Below are 23,796 nucleotides of genomic sequence, written 5' to 3'. Positions count from 1 at the left end.
ATGTAAGAATGAAGTCCTCCAAAGCCTGCCTGCAATGGTGAGGAAAAGATTCTCTGTTCTTGTCTCAACATTGGAAATGATGGGGGTCAGAAGGGGGAACCGTCTTTGGGTAAATGTAGAACTGGACCCCCTGGTCCAATCTTTTTGAAACTGGGAGGTTCTTTGAGGAGAGGCTTGATACATGTACCAACCCCACCCCACCCCCAAGTCCACAGAATAGACAGAAAGGGAACATTTTGATCCCTTTAAACTTTAAACCATCTGATTTCCGCATGGCTGAACCAGGTGGTTTAACTTCAGGGGAAGGTCGTTTTAGACTGGGTTATTCCAAAAAGTGTCCAAATCAACAGTGATTTGCGCACTTATAAGACTATCCAAACTAAACTGCACATGCCTGGAATTGATGTCACAAATGTTGACAGGCTTGACCAGGTCACTGCTCTGCGGGTGTCTTCTACTGGCAGTCCAGCAGCGAATGCAGATGATTGGGCCTGGACTCTCATGGAGTGAACAGAAATGTGTATGGGACAGTCAATGTTGGCTAGACTGTATGCCAACCTAATAGAGGAGACTGTCCATCTAGACCATGTTTCAGATGAAGCATTCCTATCCTTATTGTGGTCTTTAAAGCAGATAATAAGAGTTCGGCCTTTTTTGAAGTTCCCCTTATATCCAAACAGTGTAGAGCTCTTTCTGGGTCAGAGGAGGGGAAGGGGGAAAAGATTGGCAACGATAATGACTGTGCCATGTAGAGCTTAGAAACTACTTACATTAGGAATTCTGCTGTCACTCTAAGAACTACACTGTCTTAATGAAACTGTGTGGATGAGAGATCAGATGATAGAGCGGACAGTTCTTCTACCCTCCTTTCCAAAGTCACTGTCCCAAAAATAATGTCTTACACGATAAAAGAGACAAATCAGAAACACCATAGGTTCAAATGGTTTATGATTAGATAATACAAGGGACAGACTCTGCTGTGGAAGGGTGGATAGATGGCGTTTACAAGTCCCATCATAAATTGCTTAGCTTTGTACAAATAAAAAAGAGATACTCCCTGTAGAGGTTCATGCTGTGCCGATTTTGCATCATCTCTGTCCTCTGGGCAGTTTCCACAAACTTGGAATCGTACCCTTCTGAGCTAGTGGGGTGCTATCAGAATGCAATGGGTACTATCGCTTACAATCTTCTCTATAACCCTTTCTAGAATTCTGATAGGGGCCCAGACCATAGGAACTGGAAATCATACAGTTTTGATGCGGGGTCTGTAGCCACTCTAGAACAGAAAACTGGGCATTTTTGCATTTGCTCTGGATGTGAAATTATCTATCTGAGGAAAAGCCCATTGAGGGAAAACGGGTTAGATAAGTTTCCTTTATAGACCATTCCCATGAGATGCCTGCTCAGAGTGCCTGCCAGAGTGTTTAACTGTCCTGCAATGTGAATACCCTTTGTATGATTGCCCAAAACCAGTCTCTCATCTCCTGACAGAGGTGTACAGTTTTTGTCCCCCCGCTTGTTTGAGTATATAAAAAATTGTCATGGCCTTTGATGATCTCTGAAAAAGATACAAATGCATACGGAATAGCTCTCAATTTGATGAGATTAGTGTGCATTTTCAATTCTGAGCCATGTCTCCTGAGCCACTTCTTCTCCACAATACACTTCCCAACCAGAGGGAGATGCTTCAGTGAAGACCTGCACATCATGAGGAGTAACTCTAAATGACACCTCACACGCACAAGATGTTGTTTCATTGTCCACCATGTTAGTGAAGCTAGAATGGTTCTAGCAATACTCAGCTTCATCCAGACTGGATCTCTTAGGGTTGAAGTTTGATTCGGCACTCTTCCACATGGAGCCAGCTGGGTGACCTTGGGCTTGCTGGGCAAAGTTGGGTGTCTCTTGTGAGGAGAGGAAAGGGAAGGCAACTGTAAGCCACTTTGGGGATCCTTTGGGGATAGAAAAGTGACATAGAAGAACCAACTCTTCTGAAACAGTTCTGCAGGGGGTGCATGGGAGGCATGCAAATAGTGTGACATTAGCCAGTTTTGGATGGTGCAGTAATTGTTGTTGATGGGGAATAACCCCATGCTGGCATCTGCTGTCAATACCATCCATTCCAGACAGGGGGCAGCATGTTTAAAAACGAAATCCACACCCCTAACAGTCTATCCCAGAAACTGTCACTGTCATGGTGTTGATGCTTTGAGGATTGTTCCATTGGCACGGTAATGACTTCATGATCGGAGTCAAGTGGAGATGGGTGAAGTCTCAATGCAGATGGTGTCCTCAGAAGTAACAGAGTGGATGGGTACTTCAATGACAACGTGGTATCTATGATTGCATCAGCACTGGCATCAGTCAGTGCTCTATTTCACTCTTCTTTACCGGAGTCATGAAACACAGGCTACATAGCTGTACATTGTCTCAGCAGCAACAAAATTCTCAGCACTGAGTTAGGTTTTGGTGTTCAGGAGCTCCCCTATTTTTGTATTTATGTCTTTGCATTTTTGGAGGCAGTTCTGAAGCTGCTCTAGTCATGTTTGCCTCAGGTTCTCAGTTGGAACCAACAGGAGGGGGCACACAGTCAGATGAGGCCATTTTTCTGAAGCCTTTTTCTCCTCAAGTCTTGAGGCATCCATGGTTTTCTTGCAGAGGGCTGCCTTCAGACACGCCCCTAGTTTTAGGAGTCATCTGATGACAAGCTGGGCAGATACTAGTCACATGGCCCTCTCGCATGATGAGCATTCACCATTTTAGCCCCAAATACTTGACACTTTCTAAACAGGACAATAATAACAAAGCTCCACCATTGTGATCGCTACCCATTTGTGATGGTCCATGTGGGAACGAATGACATGTCCCTGAATACCATCGCTCCTATTAAAAAAGACTATCAAGATCTGGGGAGGAAGCTCAAGCAAATGGGGGCACAAGTGGTATTCTCTTCAATCTTGCCTGTCAAGGGAAGAGGAATGTGTCGGGAGAGGAAGATAATGGAGGTGAATCACTGGCTGCGTAGTTGGTGCCGGCAGGAGAGATTTGGTTTCTGGGACCATGGGATAGGCTTTCTTGAGGAAGGCCTACTAGCACCTGATGGACTGCACTTATCGAAACTGGGGAAGAATGTGTTTGGCAGGAACCTGGGGAGATTCATCAGGAGAGCTTTAAACTAAAGCCACTAGGGGAAGGAGACGATCAACATAGGGAGTGCATGGAAGGAAAACGATCGGTGGCAGCCCAACCGGCAAGACCAGCTCATAGGGAACCAAAAGTAAAAGGATTCAGATGTCTTTATACTAACGCCCGAAGCATGGGCAATAAAAAGGAAGAGCTGGAACTTCTCATGCTGATGGAAAGGTATGATCTAGTAGGCATCACAGAAACTTGGTGGAATGATTCTCATGACTGGAATGTAATGGTGGATGGATATGAACTGTTCAGAAAAAAACAGAATAGATCGAAGAGGTGGAGGAGTGGCACTGTAAGACCATTTATGCACTGGGAACTTCACTACCCCATCTCCCATGCAGGAGCACAAATCGGGGGTGGATGAGGTGCATCGGGCCAAATGCTCCCCTGTGTAGGTTCAGGAAGAGGTGGGGCAACCTGCCCCAACTAAAACTCCAGCCTGCAACCCGGCATGAAACCTCCAGTGCATAAACGGTCTATGTGAGGAAAGGGCTTACTTGTCAGGAAATTCTAGTGAAGGAGAGCATATCTACAGTGGAAAGCATCTGGGTGAAAATAAGCGAGGGGAAAACAAACAGTGTAGTGGTTGGTGTCTGCTACCGACCGCCTGACCAACGAGAGGATGTGGATGCTGCACTTTGTGAGCAGCTTGAGAAAATATCCAAACGGCAGGACCTTGTCATCATGGGTGACTTCAATTTCCCAGATGTGTGCTGGGAAACAAACTCTGCGAAGCGTCCTCAGTCATGCAACTTTCTGACCTGCCTGGCTGACAATTTCATTTATCAAATGGTAGATGAACCAACAAGAGGTTCAGCCATACTGGACTTAATACTGACTAACAGGCAAGAGTTGGTGGATGAGGTTAAGGAGGTGGGGACGTGACCATGTCCGCATAGAATTCCTTTTGAGATGGGGAGCCAAGGAAGCTTGTAGCCAGACGCGGATGTTGGATTTTCGTAGGGCAAACTTTAATAAACTCAGAGACATGATGAGTGTCATACCATGGATGAGAATGCTGGAAGGGAAGAGAGCATGTGAAGGGTGGGAGCTACTCAAACAAGAGCTATTGCATGCTCAATCAATGACTATCCCAGAAAGAAGAAAACACTGCAGGAGCTCTAAGAAGCCTATTTGGATGAACATAGAACTTCAAGAGGAACTACGAAAGAAAAGGAAAATGTTCAGGAAATGGAGGGAAGGACAGAGCTCTAAAGAAGAGTACCTACAGGTTACTAGGCACTGTAGATCAATCATCAGAAAGGCCAAAGCTGAGAGTGAGCTAAGATTGGCCAGGAAAGCCCATTGTAACAAGAAAAGATTTTTCAGTTATATGAGGAGCAAACGTAAAGTAAAGGAGGCAATAGGCCCACTGTTGGGTGCGGATGGACAAACTCTAACGGAAGATGCAGAGAAAGCAGAAAGTCTTAGTGCATATTTTACATCTGTTTTTTCCCACAGGTCAAAGGGTTTAGGCACATCCAGAGATGGCAGTAGCCAAAGGATAGTGTCTGGGTGGCAGGTTAACATGGATAGAGAGGTTGTTGAGAGGCATTTAGCTGCACTGGATGAGTTCAAATCCCCTGGGCCAGATGAAATGCACCTGAGAGTGCTCAAAGAACGTTCCAGAGAACTTGCACAGCCCTTGTCCATCATCTTCGGGACCTCTTTAAGGACTGGAGATGTCCCGGAGGACTGGAAGAGAGCAAACGTTATTCTGATCTTCAAAAAAGGGAGGAAGGATGACCCGGGAAACTACAGACCAGTGAGTCTGACCTCTGTTGTAGGGAAGATGATGATGATGATGATGATGATTATTATTATTATTATTTAATTTTTAGACCGCCCTTCTCCCAATAGGTCTCAGGGCGGTTTACAACATAAATAGTTAAAACACAATAAAATCCCCATAAAAACCCCAATTAAAAGTTACATAAAACATACAGCGGCGGTGGTCACAATTCTGATCTTATTTCAGCCTGGTGGAGAGAATAATGTTCAGAAGAGGGTGGCACCAATACAATAGATCTAACCATGATCTCGATGTTAAAGATCTCAATATTGGAGGGGATCCTCTGATGGATTAGTGGGAGAGCTGACCTGGCCTCAACCATATGCCTGGCGGAAGAGCTCCGTCTTACAGGCCCTGCGGAAAGCTGGTAGATCCCGCAGGGCCCTTAGCTCTTCTGGGAGCGTATTCCACCAGGTTGGGGCCAGGACTGAAAAGGCCCTGGCCCGGGTCGAGGCCAGGCGAACATCCCGTGGGCCCGGGACAACCAGTAAATTCATACCGCAGAGCGGAGTGCCCTGCAGGGGGCGTAAGCAACCAAGCGGTTCCGCAGGTAGACGGGACCCAGGCCACGTATACCCTTAAAGGTCAATACCAATACCTTGAATCTGATTCGGAAACAGATTGGTAACCAGTACAGATGACGAAGCACCGGCTGAATGTTTGGCCCTCAAAGGTGTTCTAGTGAGGACCCTGGCAGCCGCATTTTGGACCAGCTGTAACTTCCGAGTCAAAGACAAGGGAAGGCCCGCGTAGAGCGAGTTACAGAAGTCTAATCTGGAAGTGACCGTTGCGTGGATCACTGTGGCCAGGTGTTCCGAGGACAGGTAGGGCGCTAGTAGCCGGGCTTGGCGAAGATGGAAAAATGCCGTCCGAGCTACATTGGTGACCTGAGCCTCCATAGAGATGGAGGCATCAAATGTCACTCCCAAATTCCTGGCAACTGGTGCAGGTGTTAATTGCACCCCGTTCAGGCATGGGCCTCTTGTGGCACAGAGTGGTAAGGCAGCCGTCTGAAAGCTTTGCCCATGAGGCTGGGAGTTCAATCCCAGCAGCCGGCTCAAGGTTGACTCAGCCTTCCATCCTTCTGAGGTCGGTAAAATGAGTACCCAGCTTGCTGGGGGGTAAACGGTAATGACTGGGGAAGGCACTGGCAAACCACCCCGTATTGAGTCTGCCATGAAAACGCTGGAGGGCGTCACCCCAAGGGTCAGACATGACTCGGTGCTTGCACAGGGGATACCTTTACCTTTACCGGCATGGGAGGCGCGCTTCCTGGTCCTGCCCTCTTCTGCCCAGCCATAGGACCTCCGTCTTGGAGGGGTTGAGTTTCAGGCGACTCTGCCTGAGCCATCCAGCTACCGCTTCCAAACAGCTGGCAAATGTATCCGGGGTGGAGTCCAGCCGACCATCCATTAGGAAGTAGAGCTGGGTGTCATGCGCATATTGGTGGCAACCCAGCCCATAGCCCCGGACCAGCTGGGCTAGAGGGCGCATATAGATGTTAAAAAGTGTGGGAGAGAGTATCGCCCCCTGCGGAACCCCACAAGATAATGGAGCAGATATTAAAGGGAGCGATCTGCAAACATCTGGAGGACAATTTGGTGATCCAAGGAAGTCAACATGGATTTGTCTCCAACAGGTCCTGCCAGACCAACCTGGTTTCCTTTTTTGACCAAGTAACAGGTTTGCTGGATCGTGGAAATTCGGTTGATGTCATTTACTTGGATTTTAGTAAAGCTTTTGACAAGGTTCCCCATGATGTTCTGATGGATAAGTTGAAGGACTGCAATCTGGATTTTCAGATAGTTAAGTGGATAGGGAATTGGTTAGAGAACCGCACTCAAAGAGTTGTTGTCAATGGTGTTTCATCAGACTGGAGAGAGGTGAGTAGCGGGGTACCTCAGGGCTCGGTGCTCGGCCCGGTATTTTTTAACATATTTATTAATGATCTAGATGAAGGGGTGGAGGGACTACTCATCAAGTTTGCAGATGACACCAAATTGGGAGGACTGGCAAATACTCCGGAAGACAGAGACAGAGTTCAACGAGATCTGAACACAATGGAAAAATGGGCAAATGAGAACAAGATGCAATTTAATAAAGATAAGTGTAAAGTTCTGCATCTGGGTCAGAAAAATGAAAAGCATGCCTACTGGATGGGGGATACACTTCTAGGTAACACTATGTGTGAACGAGACCTTGGGGTACTTGTGGATTGTAAACTAAACATGAGCAGGCAGTGTGATGCAGCAGTAAAAAAGGCAAATGCCATTTTGGGCTGTATCAACAGAGGCATCACATCAAAATCACAAGATGTCATAGTCCCATTGTATAGGGTACTGGTCAGACCACACCTGGAGTACTGTTTGCAGTTCTGGAGGCCTCACTTCAAGAAGGACATAGATAAAATTGAAAGGGTACAGAGGAGAGCGACGAAGATGATCTGGGGCCAAGGGACCAAGCCCTATGAAGATAGGTTGAGGGACTTGGGAATGTTCAGCCTGGAGAAAAGGAGGTTGAGAGGGGACATGATAGCTCTCTTTAAGTATTTGAAAGGTTGTCACTTGGAGGAGGGCAGGATGCTGTTTCTGTTGGCTGCAGAGGAGAGGACATGCAGTAATGGGTTTAAACTTCAACGATATAGGCTAGATATCAGGGGGGGGAAATTCACAGTCAGAGTAGTTCAGCAGTGGAATAAGCTGCCTAAGGAGGTGGTGAGCTCCCCCTCACTGGCAGTCTTCAAGCAAAGGTTGGATGCACACTTTTCTTGGATGCTTTAGGATGCTTAGGGCTGATCCTGCGTAGAGCAGGGGGTTGGACTAGATGGCCTGCATGGCCCCTTCCTACTCTATGATTCTCTGATTCTATGTGATCACCTGTAAGCCCTGCAAATTACATCAGACATGCAAGCATCCTGTGGAATGTTACCATGCTGGTGGAAATCTATGCTAGAAGTTTTAGAGTAATATGAAAAATTCAATACTATCTAACTAGAACATGCATAAATCATTCATGGGGACGGTGGTGTCTGTTTGCAGTACTATTGCAATGTAATCACAATGCCAGTAGACAGCTTTAAAAAAAATGCTGCACAGGTACAAAAACTGACACATACTTTGTCCAACCTCTTATGCACAGATATAGCTCATGAGCTTCCTAGTGATGCACAACATCAGATTCTTTTATGTAGAGAATTTGCCCACCTGCCTTACACACCATAAAATTTACTTTAAAGTTCCTAAAATTATGAAGAATTACCCACAAATTCAAAGTGCAGATTTTTCCTTTCTTAAGTGTACATAGAACTTGTAAAGGGAATAAACAGCATTTAGACTTTAGATGTACACCTTGTTGTTTGATAGACTTGTCACACTTTAATTCATTTCAATTCCTTGCCATAACAAGAGTATAAAGCACAAGGATTCATTTGAATAAATGGACCTGATTAAATGCATAATTAAAGACATTAGGAATATGAATTAGCAAGCCATTTGGCATCTCCTATCTATATCAATTTGTTCTCTTCATTTGCTCCTGCCTCGGAGCAAATTAAGAAACCTTCGCCTCAATTGCTGCAGCCAAGCAAGGAAAGCAGGTTGCTCCACCCCATTATCTTCCACACATGCTAACTACTAGCCACATTATCTGTAATGAAAGGAGCATCCTCTGCCAGAAATTACAATTTCTTCCCCAAGGGCAAGCTTCACGCAAAAACAGAAAAGCCCGGTGCTTCAAGCACTACATGAAGTATCAGGCTACAAATGGACCTTCTCACAAATCACCTGTTTTACTTGAATGCTAGTTATGATTTGATATAAGTGGAGGGAAAATGCAGAAAAAAAGAATTTCTATGCCCCCAAGACAATTTTACTAGAATTCTTCATCCTCTCCTTTTGCAAAAGGTTTAAATAGATGTAAAACAGGGTTGTAATTACCTGTGATTGTTGTTCATCGAGTGGTCTTCTGTGCAGGCACATGTGGGACTGCATTTCTCTTTTTCCCATGGCAGGTTTGCAGAAACACAGCCCCATGTAGAACTGCACAGAAGCCAGAACATTTCCTTTATATTTCAAAGCAGCCTCCTATGTGGCTCTGGGATCCAATTACAAATCTCTTTTACTACACTTGTTTTGACCCTCACAAAGCTGTTGTTTACTTTAAATGTGTTGCTTACTATGAATCTATTCTACACAATGACCTTTTGTACACCGTCATTGCATTTTATAATCATGTTGAAAAGCAGGCTATGTCCTTCTCAGTTAATTTCTTAAGGCCTTCTTCACATATACCTCCAGCAATGCAGAAGATACTCCCGTGGCTCTGTAACTGTATCGACAGGTTTTGATTGTGCATTGGATTACTGCAATGACTTAGGCAGGAAGAACAAGAACAGTGTGACATGGCCTTCAATCAAGTATGCAAGAGCATTTGCCCCCTGATAAACCACAGTTAAAACTCTATCCACATTTAGCCAAAGTTGGCTCCAGAAGACAATTAAGAAGCTCCAGGGTGTACTTATGGCATGAAAAAAGCCCAAACCAATGCCATGTTTACAGCGTAGTTAGGATATTTGAATTAATTTTATACCATGAGAAAGTTACAAAAGAATGAAGTCCAGCACAAATGTTCACTATTACAAAAACAGTTTGCAGGGACAGTTATTTAAAAAGGCAAAGGTTGTGGGAGAATCTATAAGATCAGAAACAGGGTCAAGAGAAAATCAATGAGTCCCTTAGCATCTATTTATTTATTTCCCAACAGTCCACAGATCAGGGTCACAATTATCCCAAAGCATATGTTTTTCTGCAAACTTGGGTGACACCCCCCAAGTTTGAAGAAAAATCTGAAATGTTAAAAAAAAAGAAAGAATACACAGTGGGAAGTTAATTCTCCAAAAAGTAAAACAGCATTCTCTGTGCAAGCATTTGTTGGAGGAGGCTAGCAGACATGCAGTGGGCAGTACAGCTTGGGGATCACTCTGGGCCTGTGATGACAACACAGCCCAGAAGTCGCACAGAGCCTGGCAGTAGTGCCTGTGCATCCCAGGAGCCATGCTATGCCTGGTGGTGGCAACTGTGCATCTCAAAAGCAGCACTGAGCCCACGCCTAGCAGCCGTGCAGCCTTAGAACCATATGGCATCAGTAGTGGCAGCTACACAGCAATACTGGGCCTGGCAAGGAAGTGGGAGGGGAGGAAATGCTGGGCTCAGTTTTGGGCAGTGGGGCCTGGAGCCTTACTTGCTCGGCAATGGAGGAGGGGGGATAGGGGATCACTTCCCACACATGTAGCAAGCCTTCCACGCGTAATTTCCCGTATTGATTACTTAAAGGTTTTCTCTGCCCCCCCAATGAACAGAATAGTTCTGCATGCAAGTTATGTTGGAAGACAAAGGAAAGATGACAATTTTCTAGCCTGAGGATGGAAGGAAGCAAGGCAAACGTTTCCCAGGTGCTGGTCTAAAATACAAATTCCAAGGATGCCACTGCTCTTAGGCCATTAGGGGAAGAAGCAACATATTCATTCCATGACCTTTAAAGAACAGGAGATCACTTCTAGGCCTCCCATAATTGTCTGAAGGCCACTTTGTGTCTAGAGGAACATAAAAAGGTTAGGCGGCCGCTTTCAAGAACTCTCTCTCCAGCAACAGGGAGATTATTGTCATTAGCTTATTGCTGGGAAAGAGGGAGGCACTTTGTTTTCTCCCTTACAAAAAGGTTCCCTGCTTTTCCCCCCACTCCTGAGTGACAATAAAAATAATTCACTGCTGCCCAGCTGACAGAGCAGCAGGGCAGCAAGTCTCAAATGTACACCCACTCCCCCATCCCCATTTAAAGTCATTCTTCTTGACGGTTTCCAAAGGAGTGTGTGTGTGGGGGGGATAAAGTCCAATTACAACCTCCAGCTCCAACAGGAGTGACCTTTAAGAAATTAGAAACCAATGCATCTTTTCAACTAGCTGCTCCCGACTTCAGCACTCTTCCTGCTGCTGCTGATGACCCCTGAGCAGCAAATGATGCCTCCACGATAGGTTTGGAAACTATTTTTTTCATCAACAGAACAACAGCTTTTGTGAGGATGTGGTCCCTAAAGCAAATGTATGCTAGACACAAATTCAGCAGACGCATTGTTCTCCATCTCTGAAGCCCGTCAGTTGAATAGGTATCTAACATATCATTATTAGAGGCACAAAAGTTCTGCATGGGAAAACAATAGTTGCAGCAACAATAACTTGCTCAACTCCCACCTGCTCACACCTCTCTCGTACCTGTGATTTATTCATTCATAGGACACATAAGTCCTGGACATTCAATGACTTTCACCCCATTAACCTGGCAATGAACAAAATATGAAAGAAATACATTTTCTGAACACTACTGTAAAAATACACAATGGATGCATAGACATCGCCTTTTATTGAAAACCAGTATACACTGGGAATCTCCTGACCAATAGACATGGCTGCATGCTTCTAGATACTATCTGGTTCAAAGCGATGGTATTCATTTTTAAGGCCATACACAGTCTGAGTTCAGCATATCTGAGGGACTGCTCACCCCACCCCGAAAGATGCTGCACTCTAACAGGCTGGTCATCCCAACCCATCTGGCCTCAACCAGGGCCAGGGTCTTTTCAGACCTAGCCCCTACCTGGTGCAATGAACTCCCAGAAAAGTTGAGGGCTTTGTAAAAGCTCACTCAATTCCATATGGCCTGTAAAATGGAGCTCTTCCACCAGCTGTTTGGTTGGGGCCAATGAACACCAATGATAAGAATACCAACAATAAGACTGTCATTGTCCCCCCTCCATACAAATACAACCTCCTGAAACAAAGAAGTACTACTGCACCTGCACGGAAATAACATTGAAGAAGAAGCAGAAGAAAAGTTGGTTTTTATACTGTGGTTTTAACTACCCTAAGAAGGCTCAAAGCAGCTTACAATCGCCTTCTCTTTCTCTCCCCACAACAGAAACAGTGTGAGGTAGGTGGGACTGAGAAAGCACTAACAGGATTGGTCTGTGAAAACAGCACTATCAAGGCTGTGACTAGCCCAAGGTCACACAGCTGGCTGCATGTGAAGGAGTGGGGAAGCAAACCTGGATCACCAAATTAGAAGGCATCATGCGTAACCATTACTCCAAGCTGGCTCTCAGCTAGTCTGATTGATTTTAATAGGTTTTATTTTTATGTTTTAATGCTTTCAAATTTGAACTGTAATTTTGAATTATTAATTAACAGATATTCCGATTTAATCAGTAACCATGACAGCTCAGTTTAATAAAATACAATAGTTTATCATTTACATTTTGGTCATTTCCTAAATGAAGATGTAATTCTCAAAGGTCAATGCAACCATTAAAGCATACTGAATTTCAAATGAAAAAGGCTCTAGGCTGCATTCAATAGAATTTCCTTTCTTGTAAGGACAGGGTAGATATACAAATATCACATTGCCAACATCTGAAACATACAGTGAGACAGCTGGGGGGGGGGGGAACTCATATTGATTTCAAGGACTGTAGAGATTATCTCTTCAGGAACAAGATCTCCTATAACAAAGTCATTTACTCAGACTTGTCCAGTTCTTGCAATGATAATACAACATGTTAACAAAAAAAAAACATAAATGAAAAAGAACACAGCCATCTATGCAGATCTGTGATGCATTCTGGCCCACCTGGGGTTCTTGTCTTGGTTATCTGCCCCTCCCAAGATTCCTGCTCTCCTCCTCAATCACTAGCACTTTCTGACACTGGCATCCACAGTCCACAACCCTTCTTATCCAGCCCTGCTGGCTCCTTATCTGTTCTTTTTAAGGGACAATACATACTCCTCAACCATTGCTCACTGGCTGTGGGAGAAGCTCCAAGCTCAGAGTGACCAGAAAGGCCAGTTTTCTTCACAGAAGGATAAGCCAATACACCTCTCAACAGATTCCATGAGAACAATATCATGTGCACCCCACACAACATTGCACAGATTGTCCCAGTTCTATCTCATGAATCAGCAGCATCTCAAAGAGGCACTGACTTAAATAGATTGGTGCTTACCAGGAATATTGTGTATAGTTATTGCTAAAATGAGAAGCATGATCCTCCTCCAGCTGTTGCTTGCTGGTGCTGGAGTGCTCCCCTTGGGAGCAGGGACATCTGGCTGGCTTCCTCCTGTACCTTTTCTCCTCTGGTAAGGTTCTCCATTTTCACCTTTGTCTAGATAAGCAGAAGACAGAAATAAGGTGAGTTTTAAAAAGACAACAAGGATTCACACATTAATAAAAAACTGGGGGAAAGACTGATGATGTACACCACAAGCAAAATGAGTCATTTATGGGACTCATAGGCGTACAATTTCATGTACCAAACAAACAAATAAAAGCTCACAACAACTAAATAGTCAACCCACGAGTGGAGAAAATTGTTCTCATAGTTCACTAGGCTAAATGGTCACCATGGCATTGCACATATATCTAAATTAAAGCTCATTTTAATATTTTACCCTGCCTTTTCCCCAAACAGGTTAGGTCAGTATATATCATCTCTCTCACTTCATAACAGTTCGAGGCATTTAAACCTAAGACTTCATTAGCAGACCCATCAAGGTGTTAGCTCTAAATGCTTGGCAGCCTTTTCAGCAGTCCATTTTGCTCCCCCCCCCTTAGAAATGAGAGCACAATCATTTGCTGAAATAGCTCACAGCCATTTTAGCTTAACAGTGGGGCATGTTTGTACATCTGCTGGTAGCTTGTAATGGCTGGCAGCTATTTGAGCTGTCTGTTCTGCTTTCCCCCCCCCCTTTTTTTAAAATGGGGAGATGCAAAAGGAATGGCTTAAATGGCTCAAAGCCATTTAAACTTAACAGCTGACAGGCAGACTGCCCTGCTCAGGCCCAAAACCCTGAATCCAATGAGACAACAGTTCAGAACAAATCTGGAGGAGGGAGGACAACTTTATGGCAAAGTTTTGGTCATGCACTGGTTCGTGCCATCCCTTCTGAAGAAGCCCGGGCAACAAGGACAACACACATACACTCTGCTACTCTGTTGTGATTATCTGCTTACCCATTTTCTAACCAAATGGACAGAGTCCCACCTACTCTACCTTTCTTCTCTGCAGTGACATTTACTGAAGATGCTCTTATGTACAAGGTGTAAATTAGGACAGTAAAAAGGACAGAACATGCAACATCTGGAATTGTGATAAAGAAATTCTTTCTATTTAACCAATTTAAATGAGAAGCAGTGAAATAAATTTACAAAGGTAGTTAGGCCTGAACTTTACACAGGCAACAGTTGCAGTTGGGCAGCAAGGAAGATCTGACATTTCAAATTCATTTTAAGCTCTTTCCCCCACTCTGTTTAATTTTCCTAGAAGAGTAGTAAGTGGCAGGAATCATTTGACGCAGACTGTGAATGGGTGCCAATCACTTCTTATCCCATTTCCCGGCCAGTTAATGGTAAACTGTCATACTGCACTTAACATGGTGGCCATTAAGGACTTATAGCATAAAAATGCTTCTGAAAATGAGCACATGTAGTTAATGGGGAAAGGGCACCTTCTAACTCTTGGCTTTCTACCCAGAATAATAATTTTAAAAGAGAAATTTGGGGGGGGGGGGCAGTTAAAAGGACTCATCAATAAAGTAAAACACACACGCGCGCACACAACAAAACTCTAGTCTGGGAAAGTTCTTGATGTTAAATTGCTGAAGTCAAGAAAGAACACAACATAAGACTAAAAACATTACAATAAGCAGCTTCCTTCAATGCCCATCTTACATTTCAACAGAGCTAATGACACAATGGTACATTGAGTCTGCCTAATAAGTTAAGAGAAGTTACTTGAAGCAGCACTAAATAGCGCTCTTAATTGCTGAACTGGTCTCAGAATAAAGTTCAAACCCAAAAGAAATGAAGCAGAATTCAGCAAAAGCCAGTCATGACTACAGGTAGAAGCTGAGTAGAATTAGGAGGGAGTAAGCCACAATGGACAACGTTGTACTTATTTCCAAGTAAAAAAAGGGTAGGTGTGTAACAAATGTCACACTGAAAGCATGAGTTTTGGTCTACAAATAAAGCCAAATGAGGTGAGTCATAATACGCTATCATATTCAGGTGGTAACATGGATTGCACCAGTTCAGAATGCAAGGAAGAGAGATTACATGTTTCAAATGACACCCTTCCACCACAACATTGGTATTTCAATTGTAAATGGAATCAAACACAGGGTACAGAGGGCTAGAACAGATGGATGTGGGTTTATGTTTGAAATTGCAGAGAGTTTTTATATAAGAATAATGAAGGCAGTAAGAAGGCAATAGGAAAAGATGAAGATGCAACATGAGTTAATCTAACTCCATAAAGGAAGCAACAACCCTCAGTTTGCAAGATCTGAGAAAGGCTATTAATGATCGGACATTTTGGAAGTCATTAATTCATAGGGTCACCATAAATCAGAAGCAATTTGATAGTACAACACACACACATATTAAGAATGTAATACCTCTCCTCCTTCAGTAAAGGGGTCTGGAATGGTACAGTCTATACTTCCAATCTTCAACTGTGTGACTAATTTTACTGGATTGTGTCTATTATATGATAGAATTGAATCATATAGAGCTAGAAGGGGCACAGCCATTGTCCAACCACCTGCTCCATGCAGGATCAGCCTAAAGTAGCCATCATACTGTCCAGCTGCTGCTTCAAGACCACCAATGGGGGGGGGGAGCTCACTCTCTACTTACTATTCTATTGCTGGCTGTGAATTTTTTTTCCTGATGTTTACCTGATATCATTCTACACATAGTTTTAAACCATTACTGAGGGTTCTATCCTCTGCTGACAACAGGACCCACTATCTGTTCTCCTCCAAGAAACAACCTTTCAAATATTTAAAGACAACAATCATGTCCCCTCTCAAGCTCCTCTTCCCCAGGCTATACATTCGCAAATATCTCAGCTGTTCCTCATAGGGCTTAGTTCCCAGGCTGGGGATGATCCTTTTCACTCTCCTCTACACCCTCTCAATTTTGTTCACATCCTTTTTGTTTGAAGTAAGGCCTCCAGAACTGCACACAGAGATCTAAGTGTAGTCTGATCAATACAATATACAGTGGACTATGACATCTTGTGATTTTGATGTGATGCTTCTGTTGATATATTTGCCTTCTTTACCACTGCATCACACTGTCTGCTCATATTCATCTTACAAATAGCCCCAGATCTCGGTTCACACAAACTGCTACAAAGAAGGGTATCTCCCATTCAATATGCATGCTTCTCATGTTTGTGACCCAGATGTAGAACTCTACACTTATCCTTATTGAACTGCATTTTGTTCTCATTTGCCCACTTTTCTAGAATGTTCAGATCTTGTTGCATTTCTAGGGTGTTCATTACTGCTCCCAATTAGTGTCATCTGAACATGTAATGAGTAGTCCTTCCATCCCCACATCCAGATCATTGATACAAAATGTTGAAAAGCACCAGATTCAGTACCAAGTCCTGTGGCATGCCACTGCTTACTTCCCATCAGTCTGATCAAATACCTCTGACAACTAATTCTTGGGTGCAATTTTCTAACCAATTCCCTATTCAGTTAACCATCAGAAAATCCAATCTGTCGTTCTCGTTTCCCCATCAGAACATCATGGAGAAGCTTGTCAAAAGCCTTACCAAAATCCAGGTATACAACATCAACTGTCACTCCTCAAAGAAAGAAAACAGGTTGATCTAGCAGGATCTGCTAAAGACAAATGACTTCTGAAAATCAACAAATTGTCGTTCAGATGTTTGCAGATTGATCCCTTTAAAATCCGCTCTATTATCTTCCCTGCAACTGGGGTCAGACTCACTGGTCTGTCATTTCTCAGGTCATCTCTCCTCCCTTTTTTGAAGATTTCGATAACATTTGTTCTTCACCAGTCTTCTGGCACCTCTCCAGTCCTCCAAGACAGTGGTCCCCAACCTTTCTGAGGCTGGGGACCGGCAGGTCAATGGGCCGCGCCCCCGCGGACCGCGCCCGCTCATTGGGCCGCGCCCCCGCGGGCCACGCCTGCACATCGGGCCGCGCCCGTGGGCCACGCCCGCGCATTGGGCCATGCCCGCACGGGCCACGCCCGCACGTTGGGCTGCACCCACGGGCTGCGCCCGCATGGGCCACGCCCGCGCATCGGGCCGCGCCTGCACGGCCCGGCCCTGATTCCCTCTCCCCGCCCTCCCACAGTAAGAAGCTTCCCGGGCCTCAAGTTTGCGGCCTGGGAAGTTTTTTACTGCGGGGGGGGGGCGGGGAGAGGGAGCCGCGGCCCGGTGCCATGGCCTTCGCGGCCCAGCAGCGGGCTGCGGCCTGCAGGTTGGGGACCACTGCTCCAAGAGGTCCTAAGGATGATGGACAAAGGTCTGCAAACTCTCCAGAAAGTTCTCGGGTGCACACCAACAGGCCTAAGGGATATGAACTCATCCAGTGAAGCCAGGTGTCTCTTGACAACCTTTCTGTCCATGTCAATCCGCCACTCAGATACTATATCTTGACTACTACCATCCCTAAATATGTCTATATTGTTCCAGGGGAAAACAGAGACAAAATACCTACTAAGCCTATCTGTTTTCTCTCTTTCCTCTGTGAGAATCTCACCATGTTCACATAACAGCAGCCTATTGCCTCATTTACCTTGTGTTTGCACCTCACATATCTGAAGAAGCTTTCCTGTTATAGACCTATTATGCACGGGGGTTTTAGCGCGCGTTTGGGGTGGAATGGCGGCGACTAAAACCACCGATAATGCACGGAGTCGGCTGCAACCAGCCGCAGATTCAGTGCACGCCACCGAAAAAGCCGCGTTAGCAGAACGCGGAAGAAAGTGCAGCTTCCCGGGCGATCAGGGTGCAACCAGAGGTGGCGCCGAATTGACCACATGCATAATCGGGGAGGCCGGAGGGTCGGAGGCGGCGCGACTGCTCAAGCAGCTGCCGGAACGAACGGCGGTGCAGGCCAGGGGAATCCAAGGGAACACGGACGGAAAGGCGGCCAGAGAGCTCACAGTGGAGGTGGGCGAGGGGATCACCGCGGCTAAGGACGGCAGAGAGGCCGGCCACCCACCTCCCACCCATTCCCAAATACACACCCCAACCACAAACGAGAACGGAGGCGAGGTCTCTAAGAAAATACAAAAACTTTATAAAACTGTGTGAATGAACAAAGCACAAATATACAATACAAAGCTTAAAGTAGGGGGAACAATATAAAGGGGAAATCTATGGGGCAGAGAAACTGGGGCAGCAAAGAAGGGGAGAGGCGAACTGGGAGTAAACTAAGGGGAAGGGGAAACAAACTCCCTCCCCCTCTGTGCCCGACAAACCCGGCAGGGCTGTGCCTGCGCAGGCTGCTTCCACCCTTCCTGGCCTCCGCCTCTGACGCTCGCCAACACAACGGCATGCTCGCCTCGCTTCCCCTTAGCTCCGCATAGACGCCTCGACACCCGCCGCTCCGGGTTTTGCCGCCGTCACGCCCCGTCCCGTGCATAACCAGTTTGCTTTGCGTCTTCTCCCTCCGTGTTTTCCATGTGACCCAAAATCGCCATTTCGGCGGCCGTGCATAATGGGCCATAGTGGGCTTTCCCAGTCTCAGTTCACTCCCATAATTGGTCTCTCTAAAGGCTGACCTATAGTGCCTGGTAACCTGTAGGTAGTCTTCTTTAAAGGTCTGTTCTTCCATCCATTTCTTGAAGATTTCCTTTTTTCTTCTTTAGCTCCACCATAAGTTCTCACCTAACTCCCAATGCCCAATGCAGGGCTTTGTGATCTGAAACAGCTAACAGGCTGATGATCCCTCGTCCAAGGAATGTTCACGTGACCTCAACCAGGGCTAAGGGCTTTTCACCCCTGTGCCCACCTGGTGGAGTGAGTTCCCAGGAGAGCTGAGGTCCCTGACGGAATTGTCAAAGTTCTGCAGGGCCTGCAAGATGGAGCTTTTCCTCCAGGTGCTTGGTTGAGGCTGGGCAGAAGATCTTTCCTGTCTTCCAAGTGTCCAAGTGGAACAGTCTTGTTGGAGATATGGCAGTCTGGGGTGGGGGTGGGGAGGGGTTGGAATGGTGAGGACTGGTGAGTGTGGGTTTCCATTGCATTTTTAACCTCTGTTGTAAGCCACTGCGAGGTGACAATTCTCGGAGCAGTGGCCTAGAAACAGAATTATTAAATAAATAAATAAATAAGTGTGTGTATATATATATGAATGATATCTGATGCCTTTTCATTCTTTTTGGCATCTGGCAAATCAATCTGTTGGCTATATGAATTAATTCTGAGATATATATAATATCTATATTTATTTATTTATTTACTGCTCTTCAGGCAATTTCACCCTTCTTCTCAGAAGTGTCACTCTCTATCTTACTCTCTCAGCTAGAGAAGCCATCACTGTCTCTCCTCTTTCCTATTATATTAATTCTTAAATAAACTTTGATCTACTCTTTAATCAGGTTCTGTACCATTGCTGCCAACAGAAGTGAGGTAGTAGATCCTAAGCCTTAGAAAAGTGCCTTTGTGCCTCCAGCTGTGCTGTTTGTAAATTTGCAAAAAACAAATCCAACTAAAATGCCATTAATATCAAGTACTTTCTCCTCCAAAGGGAAACCTATGAAGGTAAGCGCTCCCTTGGAACTACTATTTAGGTAACCTAACATTCCTTGACAATGACCTCAGATTCCATCACGCATAATATGCTGGCTTTCTCCTTTATAAGGCAAGGCATCTAGCAGCTCAAAGAACCATTTTGTTTTCCTATGCCCACCCACCTCAGTCTTTACACAAATCACCCATCATAGCATCTCATTCCCCCTGACATTCTGCATTACATAAGATCAGGCCATTTTAATAATAACTAATTAATCCAAAAAGAACAACTATATTTATTCTTCCACCACCACCACTTATAGGAGATCATGTTCTTCTATCCCTTTAGCATTCGTTCACTAATAACTACAATTGCCTGTTCTGTTCTCACAACTGCTACAGCTTAAAGAGGATTGCAATTCCCACTTTACTCAAATTGCATGTCTTAATTACTAGAGGTTAGGGATTCTAACATAAAGCCCTAAAAATGTACTAAGAAAGCAGCACAACTCATTGCAGAGTGTCTGAAATCACTCAGATGAAGAACACTCAGGCTGGCTGTGAAAAACATTATTAACCCTATTCACAGCCAAGAAGGCATCCTGGACAGGGATGTGTTTACCAGCGTCAAGGCCCTACGGTCTTCCTCCAGTGCCTTGGCCCATTTTGACAAGCAGCAGTCAGTCGTTTTGGCATGTGAGGCCTCTCTGCATGGACTTGGGGTTCTCAGACATCAACTGCTGGACAGCAGAGAAGCCCCTATCGCTTTTTACTCCTGGACGCTGTAGGCAGCAAAGAGGAATTACAACAGCATCAATAAGTAAACACTCACCAATGTTGCAAACACCACAAAGTTTCATAGCTACATCTATGGGCATAAGTTCATGATCTTCATGGACCATAAGCCAGCGTGGTATAGTGGTGTAGTGGTTAAGAGCAGTGGCTTCTAATCTGGCAAGCCGGGTTTGATTTCCTGCTCCTCCACATGCAGCCAGCTGGGTGCCCTTGGGCTCGTCACAGCCCTGACCAAGCAATCCTGTAAAAGTTCTCTCAGATCCACCTATCTCACAGGGCGTCTGTTGTGGGGAGAGGAATGGAAGGTGGGATCATTCCAGTCAACCTGCCCCCTGGTTGCTTACGTTAGTTTTAACATGTAGCAGCACATGCAAAGTTCAACACACCTGTATCAACAACCTGGATCGTATATCTTCCAGATTTTACCAGGCAAAGGTCCACAGGTCACATCTGACATACAGAAAAAGCTCAACATAAGGTCAGATAAGACAAAGATGAGATGAGACCAGATGGGTGCAATTTCATGGAATTGCCTTTCTGCAAAGGGGAGTTGTTACTCTGACTTTCTGAATGATATCTGATGCCTTTTCATTCTTTTTGGCATCTGGCAAATCAATCTGTTGGCTATATGAATTAATTCTGAGATTTAAATCTTGTAACTGCTTATTGCATATTATTGTATTCTGATTGTATTCTGATGTACTGTTAAAACACTTAGCACTTTGAAAAAAGTGTCTATATATTTTTTTAAATACGTTTCTCACACAATACCTACGAAATATTAGGTATTTTTCCTCTTTTTCCTCTTGCACAACAATACAACGAGGACAAACCTCTGGAATATGATCAGCTAACACTTTATAAGTGATCTCCTTGGATCTGTAAACTCCAATGCAATGCAATGTCAAAATAAGGGAAGTTATACCAAGTGGGCACAATGAACACTAAAAACAAAACAGGACTAGAATACACAGCAAGATCATGGAATTCTGCTTTCTTATCCATAGATAGTATTTACAATTCATCTCAACATACAGAACTTCAAGACAACATATGGTATGACTGTGACACACTCAGACAGTTCAGAAGTAAGTTCCAAAACAGAACAATTATAACAATAGATTAGGTAAACAAGATCTGGGGTTTATAGCTTTGTGCCATGTAGAAACACATAATCACAGAGTTGGGAGGGGCCATTCTAGCCATCTAGTTCAAGCCACTGCTCGTGTAGAACGATGATGAAACAACGGAACCTACTGTTAATAACACCACAAACAGGAGGGAGAAACAAATGGTTACAAAAGCATTAATTTCTCAAATAATTGATAGAACCCAAGCATTTTCATCAGACCATGCATGAGCAGGGCTAAGAGTTCACCACCCTAGCAATCACTGTGACCGCTGCCAAAGTAGCTTAGGCTTTAAATATAATGATGAAGAGTAAGAAACTTCTCAAAAACAGATCACAGTGATCAAATATCAAGCCTTTGCATCACCTTTATAACACATTTTTAATGTCCTGATTAAATCTGTTACTGCCTCAGTACAAATATATATGCACAAAATGTCCTCTTAGTAATACATTCCCAGAACTTTCTCCCAGCTTCTATCATGGAAAGAAACAAATCCCACTGCAATGTAGCACCACTCCACCCACTCACAATCAAGACTGGTTTCACATCCCATGCTAATGAGGGTGATGGCTTAGATCAGCCCACCTGCTGTCCATTAGCCTGGTAGTTGTTATGATGGCAGATTTGGCCCAAGCTATACAGTAAATTCAGACCAAAAGATTGACAAGTTAAATGGGGACATTTAAAAATAGCCCGCTTGATATTGCCAAATGTGGACAAGCCAATATTCTAATATTTGATCAGCTGCAAATTTATCTTAAGCAGACAGCTAACATTAGTTGCAAAGCTGCCTTGGTCCTTCTAAACACCACATATTTCAATGAAGAAACAAACATAATTACATCAGACAATGCCTGGACTCAAATGTCAATAGCAGATAAACATCAGCTTTTACATACTATGGTAAATGTTACTTGTGTTTGTTGTATTTTTTAAAGGACACTTCTACCATGCCCAGTTTGAGATCAATTACATAAGCATTAAAACTGATAATTATTTCACCCAATAAATTAAGGCAAACCTATTGTTAGTTCTGTGTGCTCAAATTGCTACTACAGATAACGACTGGGTTCAGTGGGATGTCAATGAGTAAAATTATAGGTGCTGCCAAGGATACTGAAACAGAATTGGGAACACAAAGAAAGTACTCATCTTTTTTCTCACCCAAGTGCAACACGCACACATAACCACATTACTCTAATGTCTCTTGGTGGAATTTTCAATTTGCAAGCACATTTTTGAGTACAGGTATGAGTGTGTCAATTTCAACCTGCAAATTAACTTCAGCTAATTCTATTATTGAAAAAAAATATTCACAATCAAACTGACATTTTTAAAATGCAATCAGTCACAAGACAAATAAATGCCCTGCTGCTTTAGCTGGCAATTCTAGGTAGTCTTTCCATTTCGTTAATTTATTTAATAAGTAAATAATTTATTTAATAAAGCAAAACTAATTCCTGTAGACTTGCAAGAGCTCAACTCCTAAGGGAAGAGGAAAAGATTCCTTTGGAGCTTCACTTTTCCGCACTATTTAAGATCTTATATAGTTAACGGCATTGTTGGCTTTCTAGTCCATGTTGATAGCCACCGGAGGACTCATTGCTGGTCAAAGCACTTCTATACCGATTTTGACCACACACACACTCTTGCCTGTTTTTAAGAAGGAACAGATATAAGACAATGTCTACTATGGCCTGGCTTCCACCCCACCCTAAAAATAAACCTATTATACTTAAGTGAAATGGCAAGTTATTCTTTGTTTTCAGCCCACCATAACAAAAACATTCTGAGAGGTCTCCTATTGTCGTGGTTCGGTCCTTGGTGGCTGGGGAACCGGACCGAACCCCGCCATCAGAGGCGCCCGCGATCACGGAGGTAGGGCATGGTGATCATAGGCAAGCCGGCAGCTGGGCGCCCCACCCGATCGTTGAGGTGGCAATGGCCGCTAAAGAACCTCAATGTCCCCCTCCACCTTTTGACAAGGGCCCGGAGATGGCCCTTTGTTCCAGGAAAATGGGCCATCAGGAACCCCGGAAAACCTCGCATATGTGCATGAGTCATGATTGTATCAGCATGTTCCCTCCGCAAGTACTGGGTGGGGCAATACAGCCTAAGGAGGTGGGTTTTGTATAAAAGGGAGCTTCCACCTGGAGTTCGGTGGAAGCTCTTACTCCATACCAGCGGACTCCACGTTGCTGAAATAAAGCTTGTTCCTGTTGTATCGTTCACCAGGCCTGGCGTGACGTTTTCTTCAAAAGGGCACCCTGGTTTTT

At 44.4% G+C, this 23,796-nt stretch overlaps 1 protein-coding gene across 23 annotated transcripts in view; it reads right to left on the bottom strand.

Annotated features, from left to right (window-relative positions):
- The window catches only part of SLC39A11 (solute carrier family 39 member 11), a 402,448-nt gene that overhangs the window by 180,732 nt on the left and 197,920 nt on the right, over nt 1-23,796 (bottom strand). For all 23 annotated transcript variants that reach the window (XM_077328331.1, XM_077328329.1, XM_077328324.1 and 20 more), the window contains one exon: nt 13,038-13,196. In XM_077328331.1, coding sequence (XP_077184446.1) covers nt 13,038-13,196 — 159 coding nt within the window. The remainder of the gene's footprint in view (nt 1-13,037; nt 13,197-23,796) is intronic.

The sequence above is a fragment of the Paroedura picta genome, chromosome 3, assembly GCF_049243985.1.
Source record: "Paroedura picta isolate Pp20150507F chromosome 3, Ppicta_v3.0, whole genome shotgun sequence".
Lineage (NCBI taxonomy): Eukaryota > Metazoa > Chordata > Lepidosauria > Squamata > Gekkonidae > Paroedura > Paroedura picta.
Note: the sequence above shows the minus strand (reverse complement) of the source record. Positions and strands in the feature narration are given on the sequence as shown.